Below are 26474 nucleotides of genomic sequence, written 5' to 3'. Positions count from 1 at the left end.
TGGACCTGGAACCTGGTAAGAGAAGCATGAAGGGTTAGTTATTCTCCAGAAAGGAAACATGACAGATTTAAGAGGCTCTCACTGTAGAAGTTCATAGTACCACTTTAAAAAAAAAGAAAAGAAAAAAATGCATTACTGCACAACTCCATTACAGTGCATCGCCATTCATTAAATAACAATCCATCAAATCGCACCAGGGTAAAGTAATCCATCAGTGACTACAGGTTTCAGAGAAAATGATCAAGTACCAGCCAGAGAACAGGAACCTTAACTGGCTTTGTGAATCCAGAGGGATCTGCTGTTTCAGCACGAAAAATGCCAGAGGGTGATGTCATCAGGCAACGCTGAGACTGTGGGATGAAACAACACTCTCCTTACAGGCTGGCATCCTTAACCGACTTTACCACCCCTTACAGCTAAACCACAAAGTGCAGCTTTCGAGAAACTCGAACCTGAATTTCCGTCCATCCTCCACTGCACCAGTGCAGAAGGCACTGTAAAATGCTCAGTTTTCTTTTTTTTTAAAAAAAATGTTGCCACGGTGATAGGGATCTTCCTACTAAAAAACCAGAATGACATATCAGTGGCTGTCTGACCTCGCTGGACGGTGCGGTCTGTGGAGTAGAGCACTCTGGGTGATCCCCTCATTTCCTCTTTGTGATGACATCATCACGTGCTCAGGGCTGAGCCTAAACCTACCAGGTCATCAAAGGCCAGCATGGAGGGAGATTCAGGCTCCCAAAACCAAGCAGGTGAACCCTACAGGCAACACAGGCGACTGCTGATGTCCCCCCCCCCCCCCCAAGCATGCACCATCAGAGACAAACTGAAACCGGGTAGCTGAGTTTGCCGCAGGAAGGGATGCTCACACATGGGCTTTAACCGGCCCTGCCCAACCCCCACACTCATACTACAACTCAGCCTGTCAACACAAGAAGTAAACAAGGCCTCGGTACAACAGACATCATGGTTCATCCATTTACACAGCTGTCTAGGTACTTCAAGGCTTCAAGGATTCCAGATAACAGCTACCACCGTCAGCAAGAAAACAGGGCTGAGAGATCTCAGCATAAAGACAAAGGGAGCTTACTGCAGATACAGCTGCTTCTCAGCCCTGTGCAGCCCCTCCTGTGCCATCAGGCCAGCGAGCATCGCCATGGGGTCACCGAAGACCCCGGAGAGTCACAAAAGGAGACCTCATGGCCCCCCGCTTCACAGCAACATTAGCCTGGACACATGCTGCACCAGCCTCACTCCAACAGACTCCACCCCCACCCTATTACAGAACCCTAAATACATACACACAGCTGAATTTCTGAAAACATGAATGATAATGTCGGCCGTACATTTATTCATCTGACATTTATAGACGAAGGTTTTTTCTCTATGCAAGAAAATAAAGTGCATTAAACAAACATATAAATAACCATGATCAGCAGTGGCAATAAGTCCTACGCTACACTACTGCCTCTGGGGGGGTAATAAAATATTAGAGGCCCTCATAGGGCCACTGTGAGAGTGCAGTCGCCGCCCTGCTGTTGGGTATGACAAAATGCCACGTGAACTTCATCCTACATCCTCCGATCAGACATGACTACTGCACGACACCTAGAGGGCTACAGATATATAGAGTTACAGACCACTAATCCCACATCCAAAAAACACAAATTAGACACCTACAGACCCACAAATACACAGACCTAGAAAGCAGCCAACGCCTAACCCAACCCCAAACCATTCAGATTCACCTCGGACACATTCGCCGGGTGACCTCATCATAAAACTGCTTCTGAAAGGGAATGATATCTACACTACAACTTGTGCTCAATAGCCGCAGAAAAATCTGTCCCTTTTCCTGCCTACCGAGAGACCTGATAGCATCCTGGCTGAGGTCCAAGCCATGAGGTGACCCCCATCCCCAACCCAACCCAACCGTGAGCCATAGCAGGTCTGATTCTCTTTGACTGTCTTCATTTTTGCCTTTGGTGGTTTGGGGTTGGTCCACAACTCACCTGTAGCAGCCCTTCATTTCAGAAGAGCTCCTGTCATTGGTTATGGAGCCCTGAAGGGGCAGGACACAGCCCTGACTGACAGCCCAGCCCAGCCTATGGGTATCTGCATTTGACAGAGTAGGCCGACTGGCTGACATGAGTATGTTCTGTGATGCAGAGAGTCCAGTAAAATGTTCTAGTCAAAGTGCGTTAAATATGATGGTAAGCTTTTTAATTTTAGTGCTAATAAACAGGTCATTAACTAACCTCTGATTTGGTCAGAAGGCGGCTATATGTCATGTTCAGTTTCTCCTAATCTGACAGAATAGAGACGGAACAGCTTCATAAGACATTTTTGAACAGATTATTAAATTGCACCTACAGTAACAATGCAGTGTCAGGCATGATGGACACACTGCAGCCAGTGCACACTGCAGAGAGGGATTTCTCCACAGAGGATCCAGATTAAGTACACAATGCCAGTTCTGATTCGCCAGTCAGGTGTGGGTGGAGTCCTTGCCCTAGGCCTTCCGTTCACTGGATCTTGGCACATTACTGCTGATTTCTTCCCAAGACTAACATTAAATTAATTCAACAGATCAATACAAACATGAGCCACTGACTTGTATTACAGCAGGTACAAATTTAATGGTGGCCATTTTGTATCCTGACAACTTACTTAGGCCATCTGATGGGAAGAGTGCTGGTCCACAATAAGAGCAGCATTCAGGACCAACTTCAAGGGAAGCAGGAAAAGGGGACCAGCATGTGTCAACAGAAGAGACAATGTGACCGGTCTGTCACCCTGCTAACCAGGAGCCAGCAATGGCTTGGACCATACAACCTCTAACTTCTCCAGGACTGTGGCCCCCTGATGAAGGGGACTTTGGGGGGGAGGGGTCATTCTGAGGGTCATTTCAGTCCTGGCATTGGGAGGATAAAAGGAGTGTGACCCTGTTGCAGTTGAGCTTGACACAGTACGTTATGGGTTCGAATCCCACTGTTGACAACTGAACACCTAAATTCTCCAAGACCCTGGATAACAGCAACAAGTCAAACAGAACCTGAGGGCCAGTTAACTTCAGAACGTAAAAGCCGGCCCAGTAGAAGGGACATCCCTAACCTAACAGACACCCGAGGCGTCAGGCCTGACGAAAGCCAAGGCAGCAGACTGAAGGCAGCTCAGGCAGCAGGTAAATCACAGCAGGGTGTGGGGAAATTGCCCCGACAGCACCCCCCTGGGGGATTTATGGCAACGTTCTGGCTCATGGGCCCGAGTTCACTAGGGCAGGGTACTTGTGCAAATTTACAGCTTGGTGCCATCTCGGCGCTCTGTGGGGCTTGACGATAACGCTCGCGTAGATCTTTACTGCATAAATCTGGGAGCTGTCCGTCCATGCCGGACTCAGGGCAGTTACAGGCGAGATCCAGGCTGAGGCCGGCAGCCGGGGCAGGACACACATCCCGAAGGGCAGGAGCCTTTATTGAGCCGGCTGTAAGCACCACGAAACTCCCCAGTAACAACCTAGGGGTAAATACTATTGCACAGCAAGCCGCACAGACAATGAATGAATGAATGAATGTGCCAAGGTCTGGTCCAGTTGCCCACCCCCATAAGTTGACTCGCTGTAGAGTGTAACGGCCAAACGCCGCGCTGTATAGATACCAAAACACCGTCAAGCATCAGATACACGCATTGCGGTCAGCCTCACATGCTTAGGATTAATTGCTGATTATTTCCCTCCATTCTTACTCAGCTTTCATTAGATTAAGCAATTTATTTCTGCCGAGACATTTTGGCACGACTCATGTCACACGCTTGAAGTTACTCGCGCTTGGATGAATTATTTCCGCATGGGTCCGTGGTGTGCAGCCGCTCTGTCGGCTTCTGGCCGGGGCCCAGCTCTCGGTGACGGGATGCGGACGGTTGGTACCAACCCCCCCCCAGCCACGTCCGGTGGCAGGTGAGCATCCTCCAGCAGGATCACCACGGCGATGAGTTTGCCGACGATCGGCTCTTGTTCCGGAAGCCGCGTATTTAAGCTTCTGGGAGGAACGGGAGCATTTAAAGGTGACAGTTTGTTACTCAGATCTTTTCACGGGTCTTCTGTTCCAGGTTCCTTCTCTTGCTCCTGCTATTTACAAGGTTTGGGCACAAATGAGGGACATCTAACCCACACTATAGATCTCACAGAAACAGGCCACTTGCAAATCTCCACTGGAGCTTTAGTGTGTGTGTGTGTGTGTGTGTCACATCTATATTTAGCCCCACAGGGTTGCGCATGTGTGTATCGTTTTCCTTCCCCCCGTGCGACTCATTACCGCGGTATGCGCCGATCTGAAAGGTCCCCATTCCCAAACTTCACAATGGGTACGGAAGAGAGAGAGCCAGTCAAGTTGATATGCCGAAATGACAAACAGACTAGCAGCTGGAGGCTGAGTCATGGTGCAGGGAAGTGAAGCGGCCAGCAGGGGGCGACACCCCTGGGATGCTGGTAGTAACCCTCACACCAGACGGAGAGGGGAGAGGACAGCTCGGGGGACGAGCCGAACCGCACAGAAATGTACAATTTACACTGAGTGATGGAGAAACAGAAAACAAAATCAATTGCAAATCGAAAATAGACGATATTTCACATTTACCTACAAAATCTAATCCCCGAAGTGAGGCTGTAATTCCAGTTCAAAGATCCAGAACTGTGGCCGATTTTGACAGAATAATCCCATCGGTTTCATTTCACAAAAGAAACGTCTCACTGCTTCCCACCAGAGGTCCCCTGGAAAAATAAAAAAAAATGCAATTACGCACATCCAATTGGTTTCTTCCAAACTGGGACTTTACGCATTCACAGCTTGGTTTTTCCTTTGCCCTTCGAGTTTGAGGAAGCTTCACATAGTAAAAAAAACTGAGCATTTCGCTCAAAATGCAGGACGGAGGAAATTTCGAAACCATACGTGTTGCTAAGTAGGACAGCGCCGTCCTCAGGCAGGCGAGGGATGAGGACTCCTAAGGCCAAAGTGGGTCACAAGGTCATGAGGTCAGGAGGTCAGCAGCGGGGCTCTGGCCTGCCATTACAGCCACCCCCCCCGAACCCCAACCCGCCTCTTCTGCTTTGTCTCATCGAAGCTTGACATACATATTTAAAAGCTCTTTTGTATTTCTCAGGATGACACCCTTAAATACTGATGTGTTACCTTGATCCCGGCAGAGCTGGAGCCCAGCCTTCGGCCTCGTGCTGCCCGGGGTAGGAACAAGCAACCTTGACTGTACCAGGAGCAGGCGAGTGCTTAAACTAAAAGTAAATGCATTACATCATCAGAACACAGCAGCGGGGAGTTAAGAGGCGAGTGCAGACTTTCATGGACCGTAAATAAACAAAGTACGGTACTAAGTCCGTGGGAAGGTTTTTACAGGAATGGGGCCCTCACACCTCGGTGGGGTTTATACACACACACACACACACACACACCATGAAACATCTCCAAAGGCATCCCGGCACTGACATGTCTGGGTGAGGGACAGACGTTTTTATTTGAGTCGGCAGGCCGACCTGCCCCCTCCATCCACGCAATCCCATGATAACCAGACTTTCGGCTCCACAGATCTCACACTGCAAGATCAGGGATTATGCTGGAGAGGAGATGGATTTGGGCACAGCAGCAACAGCAATCCTTCATAATTACAGCATCAGCACAACTCTCAGTCAGACATTTGCCAACTTATGGGACTCGAACCTGGAGCACCAGGATGCCCCAGGTCTCGAATAACCTCCACCTGAATCTCCATCTTGCTCAGCGATCTTTGACACAATGCAGATCCACTACACCACTTTATAAGGGGATGGATTTTAGCACAATGCAGACCGACGATGACAAACGCTGGACGAAGAGGCTTTAAGGCATCCGCACTGCAATCCCTCACAGCGACACAGGCTTATTCCAGCGTCTTCCACAGAAATCCAGGTCAGGGTCTGTTCCACTCGCTGACGGACAGGCTGGTGGCAGGGAAGTCAAGAAAGAGTGTCAACTGACCAGCCTGCAGTTCCACCGTTTTGTCACTGATGGTCTAAGTGGCTTTTTCAGTGTCTGCTGGTGCATTCAAGGTCCCTCAAACACCTGATGGTCCTGCAGGTCAGCTTCTCTTGTAGATAACTGGGAAAAGCCTTGGCATCCGAGTGTTCTCAAGGAATACGGACGTCCCACCCAACCCCCCTGTTTTCAAGTGGTGTCCAAGGCCAGCTTGGCACAGCCAAGAGTCGGTGAATTCACACGATTTCCTTCTATCGCACGGAAGGAATCCCACACCTTCCAGGTTTAATTGCTGCAAGAATATAATTAATGACTGAATTCCCAGGAAACTGCACACTGTTATGAAACACATTTACTGCAGGGTAAGACACACAGAAACTGGACCTACAAACATTTTCTAAGCCTCATTATTCATTCTCCTTACTCAGGAGTTTTTGGTTCCTCTTCTGATATCCTTTCCCTCCGTTTTCCCCATTTTATTCGCCATACTGTATAAATGACGCACTAATGGGCTGCTACACACATGTCCAGTGCCTTGGAGCTACGCTATTGTGAAGGGCGCTAAATGAAAATAAACTGCATTGGCTAAAACCAGCAGTTATAGTTTTATTTTTTTGCAAAAAATGTGCCAGCCAAGCTATTCATGGGTCTGCATCAGGGGGGGGGGGGCAATCTTACCCACAAAGGACCAGTGGGGATGCAGGTTTTTGGGATACCCTTTAGGTTCAGGTATCAGGGCTCTTCAGACAGTCAGTCCTCTAATTTGTAATCTAACTGGAGAGTTGCAGCGAGTGTGGGACCCTCGAAGTGGCAGAGGCCAGCGCCACAGGCAAGCCAGGGACGAGGCCCAGAGTGGCAAGGAGAAAAGCGGTTTGGTCACCCTTAACACCGGCTGAAATCATGTCAGGGGACAGGTGACAGTCAGCGGATGAGATTGTTGGCTGGGTCCAGGACAGACAGGCGTGCTCACCAACACAAGCTGGGATTTAAAGCCAGCTGGAGTCCACTCGTGCTTTGGACCCAGATCCACAAAGAGCGAGGACATGCCGGCCCCTGTGTACTTGGGGAGGAAGCCCCGTTCAGCGAAATCTCAGCACCAAGCACATCCAGAGCACTGAAGGACCAAGAGTCCATCCAGAGGCCACATGCTGGCCAGGGAGATGCATTAACCACATACTCAGTCACAGTAGCAGCTCTCTGAGGCACGTCGACTCTGCCGGGACAGGTCATGTGACCAGGCAGCCGCCCGTCTCCCCCACAAGCCTGTGCTGTGGGGCGACCTCATTCTGCCACATCCGGCCTGTTAAAAACTTCACACTGCAGTCAGGAGTAAAGGAAAATGCTCACATGTGACTCCGGATCTCCCTTTAATACGAACACCTTTACCTGAGGCGACGCACATTTCTGAGAAAGTAGTCCCTGGCACAATTGAGGGTTAAGGGCCGTGCTCAGGGGCCCAATGGTGCCATCACTCTGCACTGTACAAGTTTTCAGTCATAAGCCTCGGACATATTTTAAGCTGTGGCTCCCCCATCCATCCCTAAACACGGTAGCTGCGAGGGACATGGCTGAGCCGGACGGTCAGACATACAGAGCTCTGAGGTCCCTCGTACTCAGAGCAGGGACCTCGCAGCCCAGTGACTGCAGGGATCTCAGGCAGCTGTACTCCCCCCCAGTACGGACAGAACATGCCAGGGTATCGCGGCCCATTGCCTAGGGTGTAACTTCAGCTCCTCTCAAAGCCTTAAGTGCGACAGCAGGACGTGGAAAACGACGACAGTCAGAGCTGCAGATCTGAGCAGATGGACACCCGGAATATCGGCCGTAAGAAAGGGAAAGACTGCAGCCTCTCTCTCAAAATCCAGCTCTAGAGTACAGTGCAATAGGACTCCATGAGCAAGGTACTGCCAAATTCCTGAATTAATAATATCCCTTCCCTGCAAAAATAGCAGATTTGTATAAAAGACTGTCATCCCTTAAAGTTACTGTATTGGCACTCGGCAGGTGGCTTTGCGGTCAGCAAAACAGACACTTTACAAAAACGTGCTTCCAGCCGACAGCAGACGCTCATACCTACAGCTACACCTAGCCGGTGGGCGAGGACGGGCGCTTTAGTAACAGCACTACCAGCATAACCACTGGGTAAGTGTGATACAGTGCTGTAATAGTATTATACAGTGCGATGATAGTTTTACACTGCGTGATGTACTTCACAGTTATTCCGTAAAACTCGCAGTAAAGCGCAGATCCCCGCGTCTTAATGCATACTGCTGCGGACCACCGCACTTTTCACGTCTTTCCTCCCCGAACAGGTGTGCGCACATGGGCTGAGGGCTGCCGTGCGTCGGTGCCGGCGGAGTAGCCGTACCACGTCAAGCCAAAGGCGCATAAAGGTGCGACGAAAGCGTGGTAATCATCACATACCGGTGCAAACTACAGCCGGTCAGGTGCTCGATGCCCCGCTGAAGTTAACATTTCCACAGATCGAGCATATCATCCTCAAAGAGACAGATCCCTTTCCGTAAACACTAGGCGTGTTCCCCCTCCCCAGCACCCAGCGGCACTTCCTCCGGAGCCCCCGAAACGCCCCGCAAACCTGTCGAAACGCCCCATTCCTCGGTCTCACCTCAAACAGCGGTCCGATCCGGTTTTTCTCCAGGTAAAACTGGAATCCGCGACTGGTGCTGAGACGCCATGAGGATAAACGCTGCAGGCGCTTAAAACGTGAGAACGCTGCAAATCCCCCCTAAAAATCACGGGTGCATTTCTGCTTAGAGCAGGAAAAAAGAGAACCGAGGCAATCTAACCGGGCGCCTGTACTGGAAAGCCCCGGTGAGAAGCCGAGGGGAACCGGAACAGGGAGCGGAGCGCCTGAAAAGCCGGCGGCGGTTACCGAACTGTCAGCGCAATCGGCTCCGGCTCCGACTCTTCTGCTCGGTACCTGCGGGCGGACTGACGGACGCGCGCCTGATTGGCTCCGCTTTGTCCCTAATTATCTCGAGTCCGGGACCCTCCCCTTTGTAAAACTTTAACGCGAGCATTAATTCATTCACCTCTTCATTATCTTAGTTTGCTCTTTAAATCTTATTAGGTTAATTAATTATAAATTAATCGCGGAGTTTAATTATTTTGAGTCACTGAAGGTAATTTTTCATCGCCTGTAGTCTACTGAAAACAGATAACGGCCACATCTAAATCATATTTATAACTGCCAACGACTTACGTATCTTAAATTTGTCTTCTAATATAATATTCATTATTTTATTATTATTATTTTATATATAAAATTACAAAGATACGTGAACCTGATTAAAATGGGTCACGTACCATTAACCGTAGGCTAATTTTACGAAGAAAACCCACATCATTAACATAGTGTCAGTTTGTAACGGAGGACTTACTAACATTTTGTATTTGTCTACGGATGGCTGAATATTCTGTCTTTATACTGGAGGTTATGCACTGCAAGAATGTGGAGAATAGTGTCCAAACTACATATCGAAACACAGCCAAACAGAGATGTAATACTGCTATCCACCGAAACTTTTACCATGCGATAGGCCTATATTAAAACGAAAAAACCCATTCTCCGTTTTGCTGATCAGGATAATCTCTGAGCAAACTGTCCTGTCCGCATTGTTTCTGGGTGATTCTGGCAGCCGTAAATCCGGGTTTTGCGCCAGATATAAATGTAACAGCGGTTGACCTCACTCATTGCAGCAACTGTGTGCATTTCTGCAGCTTTGATAAAGAAGATTTATGGACGTTAACACGATATACTGACCTGATATATTGCTATTAATTAAACAATGCGCACAGAAATCTCAGGTTCCGGATGTAACGTACAGTCCTTCGCACTAGCTGGCGTATATTATCGCGTGACCTTAAAGAGCCAGCATGCTCTCCTCTGAAAAGGCGTCGAATGGTACAACACTGTACAGCATCCGGCTGCTTAAATGGTCGACAACCACAATATATATATGGCCAAAAACCAGAACATTTCTGGTACAGGTGGGGGTCAATTACGTGGGTGGGATGCTGGTGTGGAAATTGGCAATAAGCAGACATTAAATATAACAAGAGGTTTTTATATGAGAAGTGGAAATGAACGGCCAGCAGGGGGTGTAGTGGTTAAAAGTCCATATAGAATCAGAAGGGCAAAGCCAACATTACCATAGGATGCCTCAGCTGCATTAATGCTGTTCCCAAGCCATTCTTTAAGAGGGTCTTCTGAGCCACCAACAACACTGCCTCCACTTTGCAGTCATGATTCTCTCTGACAGACTGTCCTGAACACCTCACTTCCTCCTATATATTATATTCACTGTATAAATACTCCACTGTCAGCCATCTTGGACCAGTTACCTACCATCAAAAACCACAGTGAGGCCTTCATCTCTCAGATAGACCACGTCAGCATTCAAGGGACATTTTTATTTAGCTTTTATCTGAAGCAGCAACTTTTTTTTTTGGAGAAGGCGGGGTCAGTTTATCCCCTGGCAAATAAAGTGTTAAAGGCCCTGAGACTGGAACTGGTGACCATCCGGGCACAGGGACACCATCCCAACCCACAGCGCCAAGTAGCACTCCTGGGTGACCATCACCCCCGTCAGGTCGAGAGGTTAATTAGAAGGAGGTGCACGTAGGGAGACCGGCACCCTCTTCAAGTCCAGCAGTGAGCACTGTGGTCGTGGGCATCGATGCAGGATTCAGATAAAGGCATCTGCTGGTAATCAATGAACTATCTGATCCAGACCAAAATAGATTTATCGCCTGGACAAACATACAGACTGCATGCAAGGTCACTGCCTTTCTTTAAGGTGCTGAAGTCCTGAATGACTTCACAGGAAAGCCCGTTTGATACCCTTAATACACCGCAAATGAAACATAGAGTGAAAGACCCAATTGTTTTTCACGCGGAAGAAGGAAACCAGGATCAGTGCCCTTTTAAAATGTTTAATAGAAATTAATAACTACAGTAAGATCGTAGATTAGTGGGTAATGCTTAAGTTCAGTCAAGCATTTGTTTAATGACAGCAAGGAGGAGTTTCAGGTCAATTTACCAAAGTAAATAAATTACTCTCATCTTCACATGTCAGTCCTCTTTACAGTCTTCTTTACATTTCTTTGCTTTTAAGTTTTCCCAGGTTAAAGTAAGAGAGGCTACACTGAAGAGAACCTTAGATTTACAATAAGACATTTAAATTTGTATACATTTGAAACATTATGACTGCCTAACAGTACTGAAGATTTAACCAGGGCAGTTAACGCAGCCTTTTTATATTTGCATAGTAATACAATAATCTATAAGGAAATGGTTACAACTGATTAGCAAGTATTTTTTTAATGAAAATAAACACTTCATCCTGAGTACTGTATGTATATACTGCGTATATACATTATTTATATATACTACTATATATGTCTATATATTATATATATGCAGGTAGGTATATAATCTGTCTCGTTCTGTATGTAAAGATCTTAGCACACCAGGTGACTCTCACAAAGAGCCGGGTAGGCTGCTTGTGTGTCTGTGATGTGAGGGTATTGGGAACAAGGACACTGTGGCACATGGCAGTGCTGAGCACTGACTACATCATTTGTCTGTAGTGCCGCGTCACTGTTACCCCATAGCAGATCATGTCAGTTAAAAGATTGTCTTCCTGTCCAGTCTGGTGTTATAAAAGGCAGGACAAACAAGGTCCCCATTTTGCTCCCGGCTCCCTACCAGACAGACCATATTTTTGCTCCACTAATAGCAAAACTGGGAGCTGGGAGGGAGCAAAAACATGCACTGTCTCAACGTCCCCGAGAAACACTGCACTGCACTGCATTAATCTACCTGTGGAACAACCACAAGCTTCCATCTGTTTACCAGTAGGGGGCACCAGTACAATCCCCATTACGACTGAAAGCACAGGAAACAGGACATCAAAGTGCTACTGAGTACTGTTACGGGAAATGCGCAATAAATGCGGTGTGTGTTCTCATCCAGAGCAGTTATTTACAGCAAATCCCTTCATGAACTCACTCCGGAATGAGCCGATTGTTAAAACCATGCAGAGATTTATCCAGGTCCTTCTTTAGGTTAGTTTTTTAATACCAAGTTACTCAAAATTAACATGAGTTGTAATGTAATTGGAACGCAGAGGAACACACAGACAACGTAAAAGCGCTACAGAGTTACACGCAGGTAGCATGTAAAAAGGGGGGGGGACCCAGATAGCCAATGTTACGCGGAGGCCTGAGGCCCAGGCCCGGTGCCGGCCCGTCTGCTGCCTGGGCCGTCGCTGCTGCCCTCCTGGTCCTGCATCCTTATGGCTCGCCGTCCGGGGGAGGGGGCTGGCACAGCTTGTACAGCCTGGGAAGGAGAGACGCAAAGTGATGTCAGAGTCCGCCCCCTCGAGAGCTGAGCCGGGCAGCGAGTCCCCTAATCAGAGTCGCTGATCCCATAACTGGACTGGCCAGCGGTCCAAACAGTCCCAGCTAACAGTGCCCTTAATGGAGAGCCGATCTGATTGGGCCTGCCTGAGTGCGTCAGCCAAACACAAGGTCGCAGTCATGGATACGAGCCATTTTACACATTTCCTACATTTTCCTCATACGCAAAAGTTAACTTTCTTCTCCTCGCGTCACATGGGGTCACGATGGAACATCAAACATTAACGGTATTTTAATACCCCTCATTTTCCGCCACATTGCATCTCTGCCGGCTGAGGTCAGAAGCTCTCTCAAAGGTTCTGTGTTTAGGTCACTCCAGTTATCGCTGAGAAGCTTAATTAAATGATCTTTCTTGCTACTGAACCTTAAATAACGATCCGCTTGACCTAATTGTGTTTGTCAGTTTTGCTAAGTGGTTCTCAATGAGGCTATCAGCCTGAGGCGGCATGCAGTCCATCTCCGCCTTTAGTTTTGGCGACGGGTCGATTGAAGAGCGTATTTCTCTTCCTCCCTTGGGGTTAAACAGGTCGAGCTCATACTGTCCGACACCCCTGAAAAAATGAACTACCCTAAAGGTTTAGGCCTCTCTGTCAGTATTGGATGGTCGCCGGGTTGAATCCATTCTCAACAGAGGCATTGGACATTGGCTCTGCACATTACAGTGCATTATACTTGTGCAAATGCAAATGAGGCATCATTTCATTTCAGGATTGAAAGTGTAGTAAGAGGAGGCAGCAAAGGAAAAAGGGAAAGAACAAGGGATACAGTGAACGGGGAGGGGTGCGTCTGCAGAGGGGCTAATCCATTCTGAGGTCATCAATACCACTAAAGGCTCTGGCACCCTGCATAATGATCTGGGTTTAATATCTCATTAAAAAGCAGGTGAACTGCTGTAAATATGGAGTCGTGAGCTTGACGTCACCTGGGGCACCGACGATGGGGTCCGGTCCCGCACCCCCAGATTCTTGGCTGAGTTCTGGACTCTCGCTCCCTGGTAAAAAGGTAAAGGGTTTAGAATGTCACTGATGCACATAAACATATTTTCTGTACACAGCTGCCGGTCCTGAGCAGGAATGGTGTGCCGTCACAAGCTGCCAGGACAGTGGGTTCCTGGCTCTATGACAGGACAGGTCATTATACCTCAAATGTACTCGGAACGTTTCAGCAGTGGTGCTTGCAGTCCCCGGGGCTGCATGTGTGCCACGTCACACGGGCGTCACTAACGCTGCGATTACCGTCGGGAGATGCATTGCCATTCTGAGCTCCTCGCAAACATCCCTGCAGTCTAACTCAGCATTTCAGACACGTCACCGTATTTCACAGGACCCTGACTGACGAGGCTGGCCTTGTCTGCCTTCACGGAGGAACTGGTCTGCTCACTGTTAATGCTGACTGGAGAAACTGGCACATATTTTAAGTCGCAGGGACGAGCTGCAAGTCCCTCGTGTGATAAATCACCTCCTGCGAATAATTTCAGCAGCTCTTTTATTTTTCTTCAAACAGTCAGGCTGCCTTTATCAGGACAAAGTGCTGGACAGGTGCATGCAGATAGGCATGACAGCTACACATAGGCACCAATGACAGGCTCATGCGGACAGGATTTACTGGAACACACAGACATCCATGACAGGTACACATGATCAGGTGTGACAGACACACACAGATATCTATGACAGGTACACATGATCAGGTGTGACAGGTACCTGCGAATACATGCCGCAGTCATTACAGATGAAGGTATAAATCTCACACGTTTTCTGGACACATGACAAACATAATCTCTATTCCAAATGTCAGCTGGTGTGGCACGTCGATGGTGGTACTGATCCAGGTTGACAGTCAGGTCGGACTGGGCCAGGGAGAGATCCAGACAGACAGGGGGTTCCAGAGGGGATTGAAAGCAGCCTCGCTATGTTAAGCACTGACCCTCCCACCATGGGAACAACACAAGTTTTTTAGTAGGAATAGCAGGAGGTCACAGCCATTGGGATGGCCTGTGAAAGGAAGGGGAACTACTAGGGCAACAAGGGGGGGTCGCACGGTGAGCTGCACAAACACGTGCACTCGCTCCTCTCATTACGTAGGTGAGTCGGTAGACCTCCACAGCGCCTCCTGCTGGTAGCCAGTAGTATTGCCAGAATCCCCCAGATAACCGGGTTTGACAGTGGTGCATCTTCGCCTGACTTACTGCAGGAAGTGCCGGATGCGATGTGGGCGGAGTCTGTCGGACACTCTCCAGGTGCCATCGGGCCCTAACTCCGGCCAAAGTCATCGCTTTTTCAAAATGGCCCATCCCACTGGGCAAGCGCTCAGCTGGGAAGGCAGCAGCCACGTGTGTGGGTCAGGCTGGGCATGTTTAACAGGCCCCCGCAACAGCCAAACACTTTGCATGCCAGCCCTGTTTCCCGTCTGCGTCAGAGAGCAGTTCTCCATTACCTCACGAAAAGCACCATCAAAGTGGTGGTGTTTCTGAGAGGCCTGCACTCCCAGAGACGGAGAGGAAACACGAAAGGCAGCTTAAAACGCTCCGTCGTGGCATCCTCCGCTCTCCATCTGGCAAATTAGCAGATAAAGTCGCTCTTCCATCACACCTCCATCCCCCAAAACTGACAGAAATCAAATAAAAGAAAAAAAATCAGGCACTGGGTCTGATTTCCATTCATTCCAGTGATTGGATTTAGTCACGCAAACGCATAAATAAAGCACCACCCTCCTCCACTGTGCCCTGGGGCTCAGCAGTCTGCGGCTCATTTCAGAAAAACAACATTCAGTAAATTTACCCCAAACATCCACCCATCCATCCATCCATTTTCCAAACGCTTATCCTTCTGGGTCGCAGCTACCCCAAACATATTTACATAAATAATAATGATGCATCAGCAGCTTCCCTGAAGCCTGGCATACAGAGAAGCTGGACTGATATCTGTGCTCGGTGGCGCCCCCTCCCTCAAAGCTTAGTAACAACAGTGATCCACCTTTGTGTTTGAATTAACTTTAACTTAATTAACTTAAGGTTCTTGTTCCTGTTTCTGGCTGCAGCACCTTCAAATGCTACCAATCAAAACAAAAATCTCTTCCAAGTCAATATGAAGGGGGCAGCACATGGCTGGGGTGATGCGTGAGGAGGCGGGGTGATGCATGGGGAGGCCGGGGTGATGTGTGAGGAGGTGGGGTGATGCGTGAGGAGGCGGGGTGATGCGTGGGGAGGCGTGGAGAGGTGGGGTGATGTGTGGGGAGGCAGGGTGATGTGTGGGGAGGCGGGGTGATGTGTGGGGAGGGCGGGTGATGCGTGGGGAGGCGTGGAGAGGTGGGGTGATGTGTGGGGAGGCAGGGTGATGTGTGGGGAGGCGGGGTGATGTGTGGGGAGGCGGGGTGATGCGTGAGGAGGCGGGGTGATGCGTGGGGAGGCGTGGAGAGGTGGGGTGATGTGTGGGGAGGCAGGGTGATGTGTGGGGAGGTGGGGTGATGTGTGGGGAGGTGTAGAGAGGTGGGGTGATGTGTGGGAGGTGGGGTGATGTGTGGAGAGGCGTGGAGAGGTGGGGTGATGTGTGGGGAGGTGGGGTGATGTGTGGAGAGGCGTGGAGAGGTGGGGTGATGTGTGAGGAGGCGGGGTGATGTGTGGGGAGGCGTGGAGAGGTGGGGTGATGTGTGGGGAGGTGGGGTGATGTGTGGGGAGGTGGGGTGATGTGTGGGGAGGTGTGGAGAGGTGGGGTGATGTGTGAGGAGGCGGGGTGATGCGTGGGGAGGCGTGGAGAGGTGGGGTGATGTGTGGAGAGGCGTGGAGAGGTGGGGTGATGTGTGAGGAGGCGGGGTGATGCGTGGGGAGGCGTGGAGAGGTGGGGTGATGTGTGGGGAGGCAGGGTGATGTGTGGGGAGGTGGGGTGATGTGTGGGGAGGTGTAGAGAGGTGGGGTGATGTGTGGGGAGGTGGGGTGATGTGTGGAGAGGCGTGAGAGGTGGGGTGATGTGTGGGGAGGTGGGGTGATGTGTGGAGAGGCGTGGAGAGGTGGGGTGATGTGTGAGGAGGCGGGGTGATGTGTGGGGAGGCGTGGAGAGGTGGGGTGATGTGTGGGGAGGTGGGGTGATGTGTGAGGAGGCGGGGTGATGTGTGGGGAGGCGTGGAGAGGTGGGGTGATGTGTGAGGAGGCGGGGTGATGTGTGGAGAGGTGGGGTGATGTGGTGGGGAGGTGGGGTGATGTGTGAGGAGGCGGGGTGATGTGTGGAGAGGTGGGGTGATGTGTGGGGAGGTGGGGTGATGTGTGAGGAGGCGGGGTGATGTGTGGGGAGGCGTGGAGAGGTGGGGTGATGTGTGGGGAGGTGGGGTGATGTGTGGAGAGGTGGGGTGATGTGTGAGGAGGCGGGGTGATGTGTGGGGAGGCGTGGAGAGGTGGGGTGATGTGTGGGGAGGTGGGGTGATGTGTGGGGAGGCGTGGAGAGGTGGGGTGATGTGTGGAGAGGTGGGGTGATGTGTGAGGAGGGCGGGGTGATGTGTGGGGAGGCGTGAGAGGTGGGGTGATGTGTGGGGAGGTGGGGTGATGTGTGGGGAGGCGTGGAGAGGTGGGGTGATGTGTGGGGAGGTGGGGTGATGTGTGGAGAGGCGTGGAGAGGTGGGGTGATGTGTGGGGAGGTGGGGTGATGTGTGGAGAGGCGTGGAGAGGTGGGGTGATGTGTGGGGAGGTGGGGTGATGTGTGGAGAGGCGTGGAGAGGTGGGGTGATGTGTGAGGAGGCGGGGTGATGTGTGGGAGGCGGGGTGATGTGTGGGGAGGCGTGGAGAGGTGGGGTGATGTGTGGGGAGGTGGGGTGATGTGTGAGGAGGCGGGGTGATGTGTGGAGAGGTGGGGTGATGTGTGGGGAGGTGGGGTGATGTGTGAGGAGGCGGGGTGATGTGTGGGGAGGCGTGGAGAGGTGGGGTGATGTGTGGGGAGGTGGGGTGATGTGTGGAGAGGCGTGGAGAGGTGGGGTGATGTGTGGAGAGGCGTGAGAGGTGGGGTGATGTGTGAGGAGGCGGGGTGATGTGTGGGGAGGCGTGGAGAGGTGGGGTGATGTGTGGGGAGGTGGGTGATGTGTGAGGAGGCGGGGTGATGTGTGGAGAGGTGGGGGTGATGTGTGGGGAGGTGGGGTGATGTGTGGGGAGGCGTGGAGAGGTGGGGTGATGTGTGGGAGGTGGGGTGATGTGTGAGGAGGCGGGGTGATGTGTGGAGAGGTGGGGTGATGTGTGGGGAGGTGGGGTGATGTGTGAGGAGGCGGGGTGATGTGTGGAGAGGTGGGGTGATGTGTGGGGAGGCGGGGTGATGTGTGGGGAGGTGGGGTGATGCGTGAGGAGGCGGGGTGATGTGTGAGGAGGCGGGGTGATGTGTGGGGAGGTGGGGTGATGTGTGGGGAGGCGTGGAGAGGTGGGGTGATGTGTGAGGAGGCGGGGTGATGTGTGGAGAGGTGGGTGATGTGTGGGGAGGTGGGGTGATGTGTGAGGAGGCGGGGTGATGTGTGGAGAGGTGGGGTGATGTGTGGGAGGCGGGGTGATGTGTGGGGAGGTGGGGTGATGTGTGGGAGGTGGGGTGATGTGTGAGGAGGCGGGGTGATGTGTGGAGAGGTGGGGTGATGTGTGGGGAGGTGGGGTGATGTGTGGGGAGGCGTGGAGAGGTGGGGTGATGTGTGGGGAGGTGGGGTGATCGTGTGAGGAGGCGGGGTGATGTGTGGAGAGGTGGGGTGATGTGTGGGAGGTGGGGTGATGTGTGAGGAGGCGGGGTGATGTGTGGAGAGGTGGGGTGATGTGTGGGGAGGCGGGGTGATGTGTGGGGAGGTGGGGTGATGCGTGAGGAGGCGGGGTGATGTGTGGGGAGGTGGGGTGATGTGTGAGGAGGCGGGGTGATGCGTGGGGAGGCGTGGAGAGGCGGGGTGATGTGTGGGGAGGTGTAGAGAGGTGGGGTGATGTGTGAGGAGGCGGGGTGATGTGTGGGGAGGTGTGGAGAGGCGGGGTGATGTGTGGGGAGGCGGGGTGATGTGTGGGGAGGCGTGGAGAGGTGGGGTGATGTGTGGGGAGGCGGGGGTGATGTGTGGGGAGGCGTGGAGAGGTGGGCTGATGTGTGGGGAGGCGGGGTGATGCGTGGGGAGGCGTGGAGAGGCGGGGTGATGTGTGGGGAGGTGTAGAGAGGTGGGGTGATGTGTGAGGAGGCGGGGTGATGTGTGGGGAGGTGTGGAGAGGCGGGGTGATGTGTGGGGAGGCGGGGTGATGTGTGGGGAGGCGTGGAGAGGTGGGGTGATGTGTGGGGAGGCAGGGTGATGTGTGGGGAGGTGTAGAGAGGTGGGGTGATGTGTGAGGAGGCGGGGTGATGTGTGGGGAGGCGGGGTGATGTGTGGGGAGGTGGGGTGATGTGTGGGGAGGCGTGGAGAGGTGGGGTGATGTGTGGGGAGGCGGGGTGATGTGTGGGGAGGCGTGGAGAGGCGGGGTGATGCGTGAGGAGGCGGGGTGATGTGTGGGGAGGCGTGGAGAGGTGGGGTGATGTGTGGGGAGGCAGGGTGATGTGTGGGGAGGTGTAGAGAGGTGGGGTGATGTGTGAGGAGGCGGGGTGATGTGTGGGGAGGCGGGGTGATGTGTGGGGAGGTGGGGTGATGTGTGGGGAGGTGGGGTGATGTGTGAGGAGGCGGGGTGATGTGTGGGGAGGCGTGGAGAGGCGGGGTGATGTGTGGGGAGGCGGGGTGATGTGTGGGGAGGTGGGGTGATGCGTGAGGAGGCGGGGTGATGTGTGAGGAGGCGGGGTGATGTGTGGGGAGGTGGGGTGATGTGTGGGGAGGTGGGGTGATGTGTGGGGAGGCGGGGTGATGTGTGAGGAGGCGGGGTGATGTGTGGGGAGGTGGGGTGATGTGTGGGGAGGTGGGGTGATGTGTGGGGAGGTGTAGAGAGGTGGGGTGATGTGAGAGGAGGCGTGGAGAGGTAGGGTGATGTGTGGGGAGGCGTGGAGAGGTGGGGTGATGTGTGGGGAGGTGTAGAGAGGTGGGGTGATGTGAGAGGAGGCGTGGAGAGGTGGGGTGATGTGTGGGGAGGTGTAGAGAGGTGGGGTGATGTGAGAGGAGGCGTGGAGAGGTGGAGTGATGTGTGGAGAGACGGGATGATGTGTCGAGAGGTGGGGTGATGCGCTGGGAAGCGGGGTGAGGCAGGGTCACATGTAGGGTGATGTGGCGTCAAAACGCCAGAATCCGGGCCGGGTAAAGACTCCTGCCAACTAAGGGTGTAACGATACAATCTACCCACCGTTCGGTTTGATCGACGATTCAGGACTCATGTACATTTACAAAAAAAGCGTTTTAACCTTATGCTGCATACTCCAGTGCTAAATCCAAAAATAAAATCTCAAAGCAAAACTGAGATTACGCCTATAGCGCCCCCTTGTGTTACTGTTAATAAATGATTTTTGTGCCACGATTGCACCCCTACTGGCGACAGTGGGGTGGGTCCTCAAGGTCCTGGGGTGGGTCTGCTGGAGTGCAAAGAACATACATAAATAAATAAAAACGCAAAGAGGGAGGGGCAGGCAGCTGTGTGGGTCACCAGCCCAGTGTGACACCACCGTCCCACGTGGGGGACCTTACAAGGTGACTAACCTCACCCTCGGTCCTGCCTGACCACCACCCCCCCGCAATGTCTTTTCACGTGTGCTTTGTACATACTGAAGCAGAATGGTAAATTTTCACTCCCTCCCGTAGCTCCAGAACAACCCAACAAGAGCAATAAGGACCAAGGGCGACCTCATCAGACCATCCGCAGCGTGGAACAACGCATCAAATCCACACGTGGGGTGGGGGGTCAGCCAAGCAGCTGGCCGAGATGATCAGTCTCTGGCCAAATGCTCACAATGAAGATGTCGACAGTGAAGGGGGGGGGGGGGGTGGTACTTAGTTTGCATTTTAATAACAGTGATGGTGCAGATCTCACAGCTTGCAGCAGATTCCACAGCAGGCTGAGCTAAGACCTTCACTCATCACGCAGCAAGAAGAACTGGCACTGAAGACCACAGACGACGGCGTGAGGGGGAGCGCGGGACGTACCTGCTTCCTCATGACGTCCGTGGCCTGCATGATGCAGCGTGGAGGCAAACCATAGTTGCGGGCGAGCAGAATGGCCTGTTCCAGAGTGACGCTGAGGGTGCAGCTGGAGGAGAGGAGAGAGGGCGGGGCTGTCACACATACAGCAGCGGGGGAGGGGAGCTTCACACGCAAGGACAGGTGATGCACATTTTTTGAAAAAGCAGGGTTAGTCAGTCCCTGGAGCAACTGAGTGTAAAGGGTCTCACTCAGAGGCCCAACGGTGACATAACTCCTCTGACCATGGGAGTTGAACCAACGACCTTCCGGTTCCCGGCAGTCCTAACCCGCTGAGCCATACACCCCCGTCCCCCCAGTTTATTTATCCTTTTTGTCCTTCTACTCTAGTAGCAAGCAGTCAGTAGTTAAAGAACTGTAAGGCCTAACTCATACTTGACTTTTCCGCATGCCGTCGGGGTCCACGCATGGTCACACGTGCGTAATCGTGCGTACATACTGTCCAGGGATGTGGTCAATGCCCACATACAGCGGTGACATGCCACCAGACCAGCAGAGGGCAGACGCTTTGCAACAAGCACAAATACAAGCCATGTAGTGAAATAGGTAAACAATTTCAAAGTTGTTACTAAGCTCAGGTGGTATTAAAGTAAAATGGCGTACCGTGTGATTTTTTGGAACCCCTCCCCCACCCTCAGCAAAACCGTGGTATAATGTCTGGACGGTATGAAAAATTAGATATGCAGGTACCTTCGCACCTCCTATTCTTCTTCTGCTCTTTCTTTGTTGACCTCCGATCTGTGAAACTAGTGCTGCCATCTACTGGAGACACCTAGTTAATGTCCTCACACATCCGCAGTCGATGTGCACCAGCGGGGACGGTGTCCGGGCGACAAGAAAATCTGGGCTGCACACACACTGTCCAGTACAACCCCCCGATGATGAGTTTTATATCAACCACTTATTCGATTTATATCATCCTGTGCACGGCCCGTAAGCGCACAAGCAAAAAATACACGTTTTTGCTCCTACTGGGAGTTGGGAGGGACATGGACCGTCTGTGGGTCCCCACGGACCGGGTTGGGAAACCCTCTCATTGATAATGAGTTAGGCAGCCCTTTCCTGAACCTTCCCAGATGCTCCTGTGGTCACCCTGCCCCCCCCCCCAACACCTCCCCTAATTCCCACAGAAGCTCCTCAAATCAAAGCCCCTTTGAATTTGTGGTAGCTGCTGCTTGCTGGTCATTATCCGGCAGTTCGCGGTTATGGGGGGGTGATGGAAGCAGGCAAATCGGACCAGCCGGGATAAATCAGGATGGACCACACGGCTCTGGGGGGGGCAGGACGGGTGGCTTCATCCTGTCAGAATGAGGAGCAGGATCAGATCCTGAACACTGTGGGGTCTCAATGAGGGGCTGCCCAGATAACATGCCGATAAAAGGAGAGACTATGGATCTGGGAGGCGGTACCGGGTTCGAGCTGGACAGCTTCCTACAGGAGGGTGGTGTTCAGGTGGAAGATCCCCAACACCAGAGGGTCACAACAGAATGCATAACAATGGAGTCCAAGCCATTCAGATTTTACCGTGTTTTTAAACTTCACACAGCCTGAGTTTAACGTTATTGTTTCTGTCTCCTGAGATCTGGTTCGGAATTGACTCCCGAGTCATTCTGAAGCATCATATACGCAATACTCTCTTCGTCCCCTAAGATCACAGGATCTATGTGCAGAGAGGTGAGTGCAGAGAAGTTTCAGGGACGGAAAGTTAAATTGAGAAACAGCAGAAGTATTTCCTGAGAATAATTCCTGAAAAGCAGCCCGGATACCTTTGAGGGATTTGTGGAAAACTTCAGCAATCACATAAATCATTGCCAGGTGTCAGAATGGGCCGCCGCCCGTTGGCTGAGAGCAGTCATGAGCAGAGAGACGATGCTGCTCTTCGGCTTTTGGGTAAGAGCAGCGTTTCAGGGCTGATGTTTAGAACCACTGGTGGATTCCCTTTAGCAACCGCTCAGAATGTCACGGATATGCGCCTTCTTATTCTGACCAAACTGGCGTAATTAATTACATTTTCACACTGGGATGAAATACATGATTTCACATGATCTGTAATTAGATCAGGGTAAGTGACTAAAAGCAGATATAATCATCTCTCCAGCGAGAAAGGAGGTGCTGGTATGATCGCCATATTGCAGAGAGCTTGTATTGTATTAATAGTCACTACATTAATAAGTAAGGAGGCTTTAATGGGTATTCCTATTTAAGACTCACTCATTTGTTTAAAATGTGCTTCGGTACAAGTCACAGAGAAGGAAAGATGTCCCCAGGAGATGGGAGGGGGGGGGGAGAGAGGGGGGGTGAGCTCACCGGTGCACCCCGCTGTTGCACATGACAATGTGGCAGGCCCCCAGGCGGTCGCACAGCTCGGACGCCACCGTGAGCAGCCCCACCCCAGACGCGCCGCAGGCTGTGAACTGGCAGGCCGCCGTCCGCCGCGAGCTCACGAAGCTCTCCATCAGCCGATAGAGGTCCTCAAGGGCGTTCAGGGGCCGCATCAGCTGTGGGGGAGCGGGGAGGCAGGCATATGTCAACTGGGGGGGTCATGGGCCAAAGGCTACCCCTCACTTCAGGGCGCACCTACAACACCCCATCTGGGGGTTCATTTACCTTGTCTACTAAAGCCGCTTTTGGTGCTGAGCTGGGAAGCAGGTTGGACTTGTCCAGGTAGAAGGCTCTGTTGGTAAGAAAACACAATTAGCGCTCTTCTCAGGCCCGGCTCCTGCCACACCAGCACTGCAAACAAAAACATCACAGGCTCCACCCACAAAAACAGCACAGGCCCCACCCATACCTACACTGCAAACAAAAACATCACAGGCTCCACCCACAAAAACAGCACAGGCCCCGCCCACACCTACACTGCAAACAAAAACATCACAGGCTCACTCCACCCACAAAAAAACAGCACAGGCCCCGCCCACACCTACACTGCAAACAAAAACATCACAGGCTCCACCCACAAAAACAGCACAGACCCCACCCATACTTACACTGCAAACAAAAACATCACATGCTCCACCCACAAAAACAGCACAGGCCTCGCCCACACCTACACTGCAAACAAAAACATCACAAGCTCCATCCACAAAAACAGCACAGGCCCCGCCCACACCTACACTGCAAGCAAAAAAAATCATAACAGGCTCCAGCTACTGCAGCACTGCACGTAAAAGACATCTTAGGCCCTACCCATACCAGCACCACAAACAATGAATCACAGGCTCCACCCACACCAGCATTGCAATAAAAAAAACATCACAGGCTCCACCCAAAGCAGCAGCCTTGAGACGGCAGAAGCTCCATTCTGCTGATGGGGATGGAAGCATCATCCTGCTCTGATGAGGCTCTGAGAATGAGGGAGGCAATCAGGAAAGAAAGCAGGCAGCGGCTGCCTGGGAAGCATGTGCCCAGGACCAAATGGGGGACGGAGGGAAGCTGGCATGACCCAGGCCACACCCACTGACCCAGAACATGCTGGACCTGCTGTGCAGGGACTCTGCACACACATGATGATGTTCAGTGACTCTGCACATCAGGACGATTCAAATAACGGTCCTCAAGGTCCGAGCCCTGATTATTTTCCAGCCTCCCTGTACCTGTGAGCCAGGTCTGAAGCCTCTAGCCAATCAGAATCAGTAATTATTAAACTAAGTACCTTGGTGAACCAAAAACATGGCCTGCATTTGGAATCGAGGGTCAGATTTGAGGAGCCCTGCTTTCCATTCATGATAATGTTCAGTGGCACATGCATGATGTTCAGTGACTCTCGGTGCATTCTGGGTATCAGCGTCTGCTTACAGCACACACACCTGACATTACTGGCAGCCCAGCCCCCCCGCTGCGATGCATCCTCCCCCTCGCCCTGTTTTCTTGTCCACGGATTTTCCTGAAATGTCAGTGTTTCATTATTCATCTAGCGCCCGTGGTTAAATCCAGCTCTCTCACCCCCCTAAATAAAGTCTTCCTTTATTCCTTCTTCGTGTCCCGATGTCACCAGCTGGAGAAGGACCACCCCCCCCCCACCCCCCCCCCCCATAGCATCTCTGTCCAGAGCACCAGTGGAAGCCATTAACTGCAGTCAAAGGTTTGGGAGTTTGAATAAGTCCTGACCTGAGAGGAGGGGGAGCGGGCAGTGGGGGCAGCGTTGGCAGGATATAAACTGCAATCAGACCGGGGTGGAGGTCTGCTATCATAGTCCCCCCAAACCCCTCCCCAGTGGATCTGCGTGTACACAACCATCACTGGGGCACAAAACTTTGATAGCTAGAGCTATAAAAAAGGTCATAAAACACATTTGCGGTTTAAAAACCACAATAAATACATCTGCAGACCCCAGATGAAGTCTTATGGGGGGGGGGGGGGGGGGGGGGTTTCACTAGCAATAAAATAAACACGATAAAAAAGGTTCACAGTGCAGATTCCTGCACCCGCAGCACTGATGTCATCATCACATGCACATGCAGGCCCCTCACTCCCCATTTACCCATGATGCAGTGTGAGAAGCCTCCCCCCTCTAAAAAAATCCCACATCTCCTCCATAGGCTGCTGCTGATAATTCAAATCCTGGCACTGCGTTATCCTCTCGCACCCCAGATCGCGATGAGGGAGGTGCCGGCTTTGGGCAGGAGTAACACTCCGTGTAATTGGTTTCAAAGCAGCCTTATCTTCCACGAGATGCGGCAGACAGCGAAGTGTTTACCTTCCACTGAAGCGTCCTGCCGCTCGGCTGAATCTGCCCCGTAACTTTCTGCCAAACGCTGGCAGTAGAGTTCACACACTTAACTTTAATAATGCACTCTTTAACTTTAACGTACCGCTGACAAAAGAAGTGTTTTACACGTTTGTTCTTCTGCGAGACAGCGGCATTGGACTAATGACCCAAAGGTTGCAGGCCGAGGTGCTAGAAGCTTCTGCTGGAGGAGAGGAGTTTAGCCAGCCCAGGTAACTTGGAGCTGCGTTACTGGGTAACAAGCCAATCAGCATTTGAAACAGCTGGCTTGGCTTGAACACACCTGCAGGCCCACAGTGAATTCATTAAGTACAATTTAAATAACTAGCGGGGATTTGTGTCTGAAGACGCTTTTTCACGATGCTGTCATGGATTTATTGTAGTGAAGATCATCACAAACAGGTGGGATTTTGACCCCATTTCAGGCGAGTAAACCACATGGTGAGGAGAAACAGTGATGGTAACTGGCTTAAACTGTCTCATCCACTGTGCCTCCGGGATCAGGTCTAGACTACTCTAACTGAACTGCAGCTGTCGCTAAGCCCTCCTACACTTATTCATACAGAAGGTTGTCGGTTCGAATCCCATGCTCAGCAGAAAAATTTCATATCCACTGGCCCCCTGAAAAACCACAGGGGCACAAACCCTAAACTCTCAACTTTGTGTGTGTGTGTGTGTGTGATGTCGCCTACATCCTTAATGCACAATAGGTGGAACCTGTAGCTATTCTCATATAATGAAACACTGGCACTACAAATACTGTATATCCAGCAACAAGATTAAATATCTACTGTACCAACAAATACTGCAAAGCACAGATGCTTTCATTATGCAGATAAGAGAACATCAGACAGGCCAGCACGTCTGGAATGATTTTACCCACGACCCCTGGAGAGGGGGCTGTTCCCCTCTGAGCTCTCACTCTGAGGGGGGGGTTACAGGGAAGTGCTCAATAAGAGCTGTTCCCATGATGCTTTTGGAGAGCCCTTGTCCTGTACTTTCCCACCGCTGAGACTCCCACCCCCAGCCTCCAGGTCTATGTGACTCCTGGCCGTCTGCATTTCCCGCATGGGAATCCCGCCAGAACACATGGGCCGATACCAGAGAGGGTGGGCCGGGGGAGTCGCGGCCTAAGAACATGCGACTGGGGAGGGGTCTTCATGGACACTACAGACCCCAGACTT

At 51.8% G+C, this 26474-nt stretch overlaps 2 protein-coding genes across 2 annotated transcripts in view; both read right to left on the bottom strand.

Annotated features, from left to right (window-relative positions):
• c15h8orf34 (chromosome 15 C8orf34 homolog) overlaps nucleotides 1-9184 on the bottom strand; it is a 61532-nt gene extending 52348 nt beyond the window's left edge. Inside the window, 2 exon segments of the mRNA XM_048976908.1 lie at nucleotides 8647-8688; nucleotides 8690-9184. Coding sequence (XP_048832865.1) covers nucleotides 8647-8688; nucleotides 8690-8716 — 69 coding nt within the window. The 5' untranslated portion in view covers nucleotides 8717-9184.
• A 1778-nt stretch (nucleotides 9185-10962) lies between these two features.
• The window catches only part of prex2 (phosphatidylinositol-3,4,5-trisphosphate-dependent Rac exchange factor 2), a 71972-nt gene continuing 56460 nt past the window's right edge, over nucleotides 10963-26474 (bottom strand). The window contains 5 exon segments of the mRNA XM_048976907.1: nucleotides 10963-12389; nucleotides 13393-13455; nucleotides 20508-20610; nucleotides 22869-23059; nucleotides 23169-23235. Of these exon segments, the coding sequence (XP_048832864.1) occupies nucleotides 12339-12389; nucleotides 13393-13455; nucleotides 20508-20610; nucleotides 22869-23059; nucleotides 23169-23235 (475 nt within the window). The 3' untranslated portion in view covers nucleotides 10963-12338.

This window comes from Brienomyrus brachyistius, chromosome 15 (assembly GCF_023856365.1).
Source record: "Brienomyrus brachyistius isolate T26 chromosome 15, BBRACH_0.4, whole genome shotgun sequence".
Taxonomy (NCBI): Eukaryota; Metazoa; Chordata; class Actinopteri; order Osteoglossiformes; family Mormyridae; genus Brienomyrus; species Brienomyrus brachyistius.
This window is presented reverse-complemented; position numbering and strand designations above follow the sequence as displayed.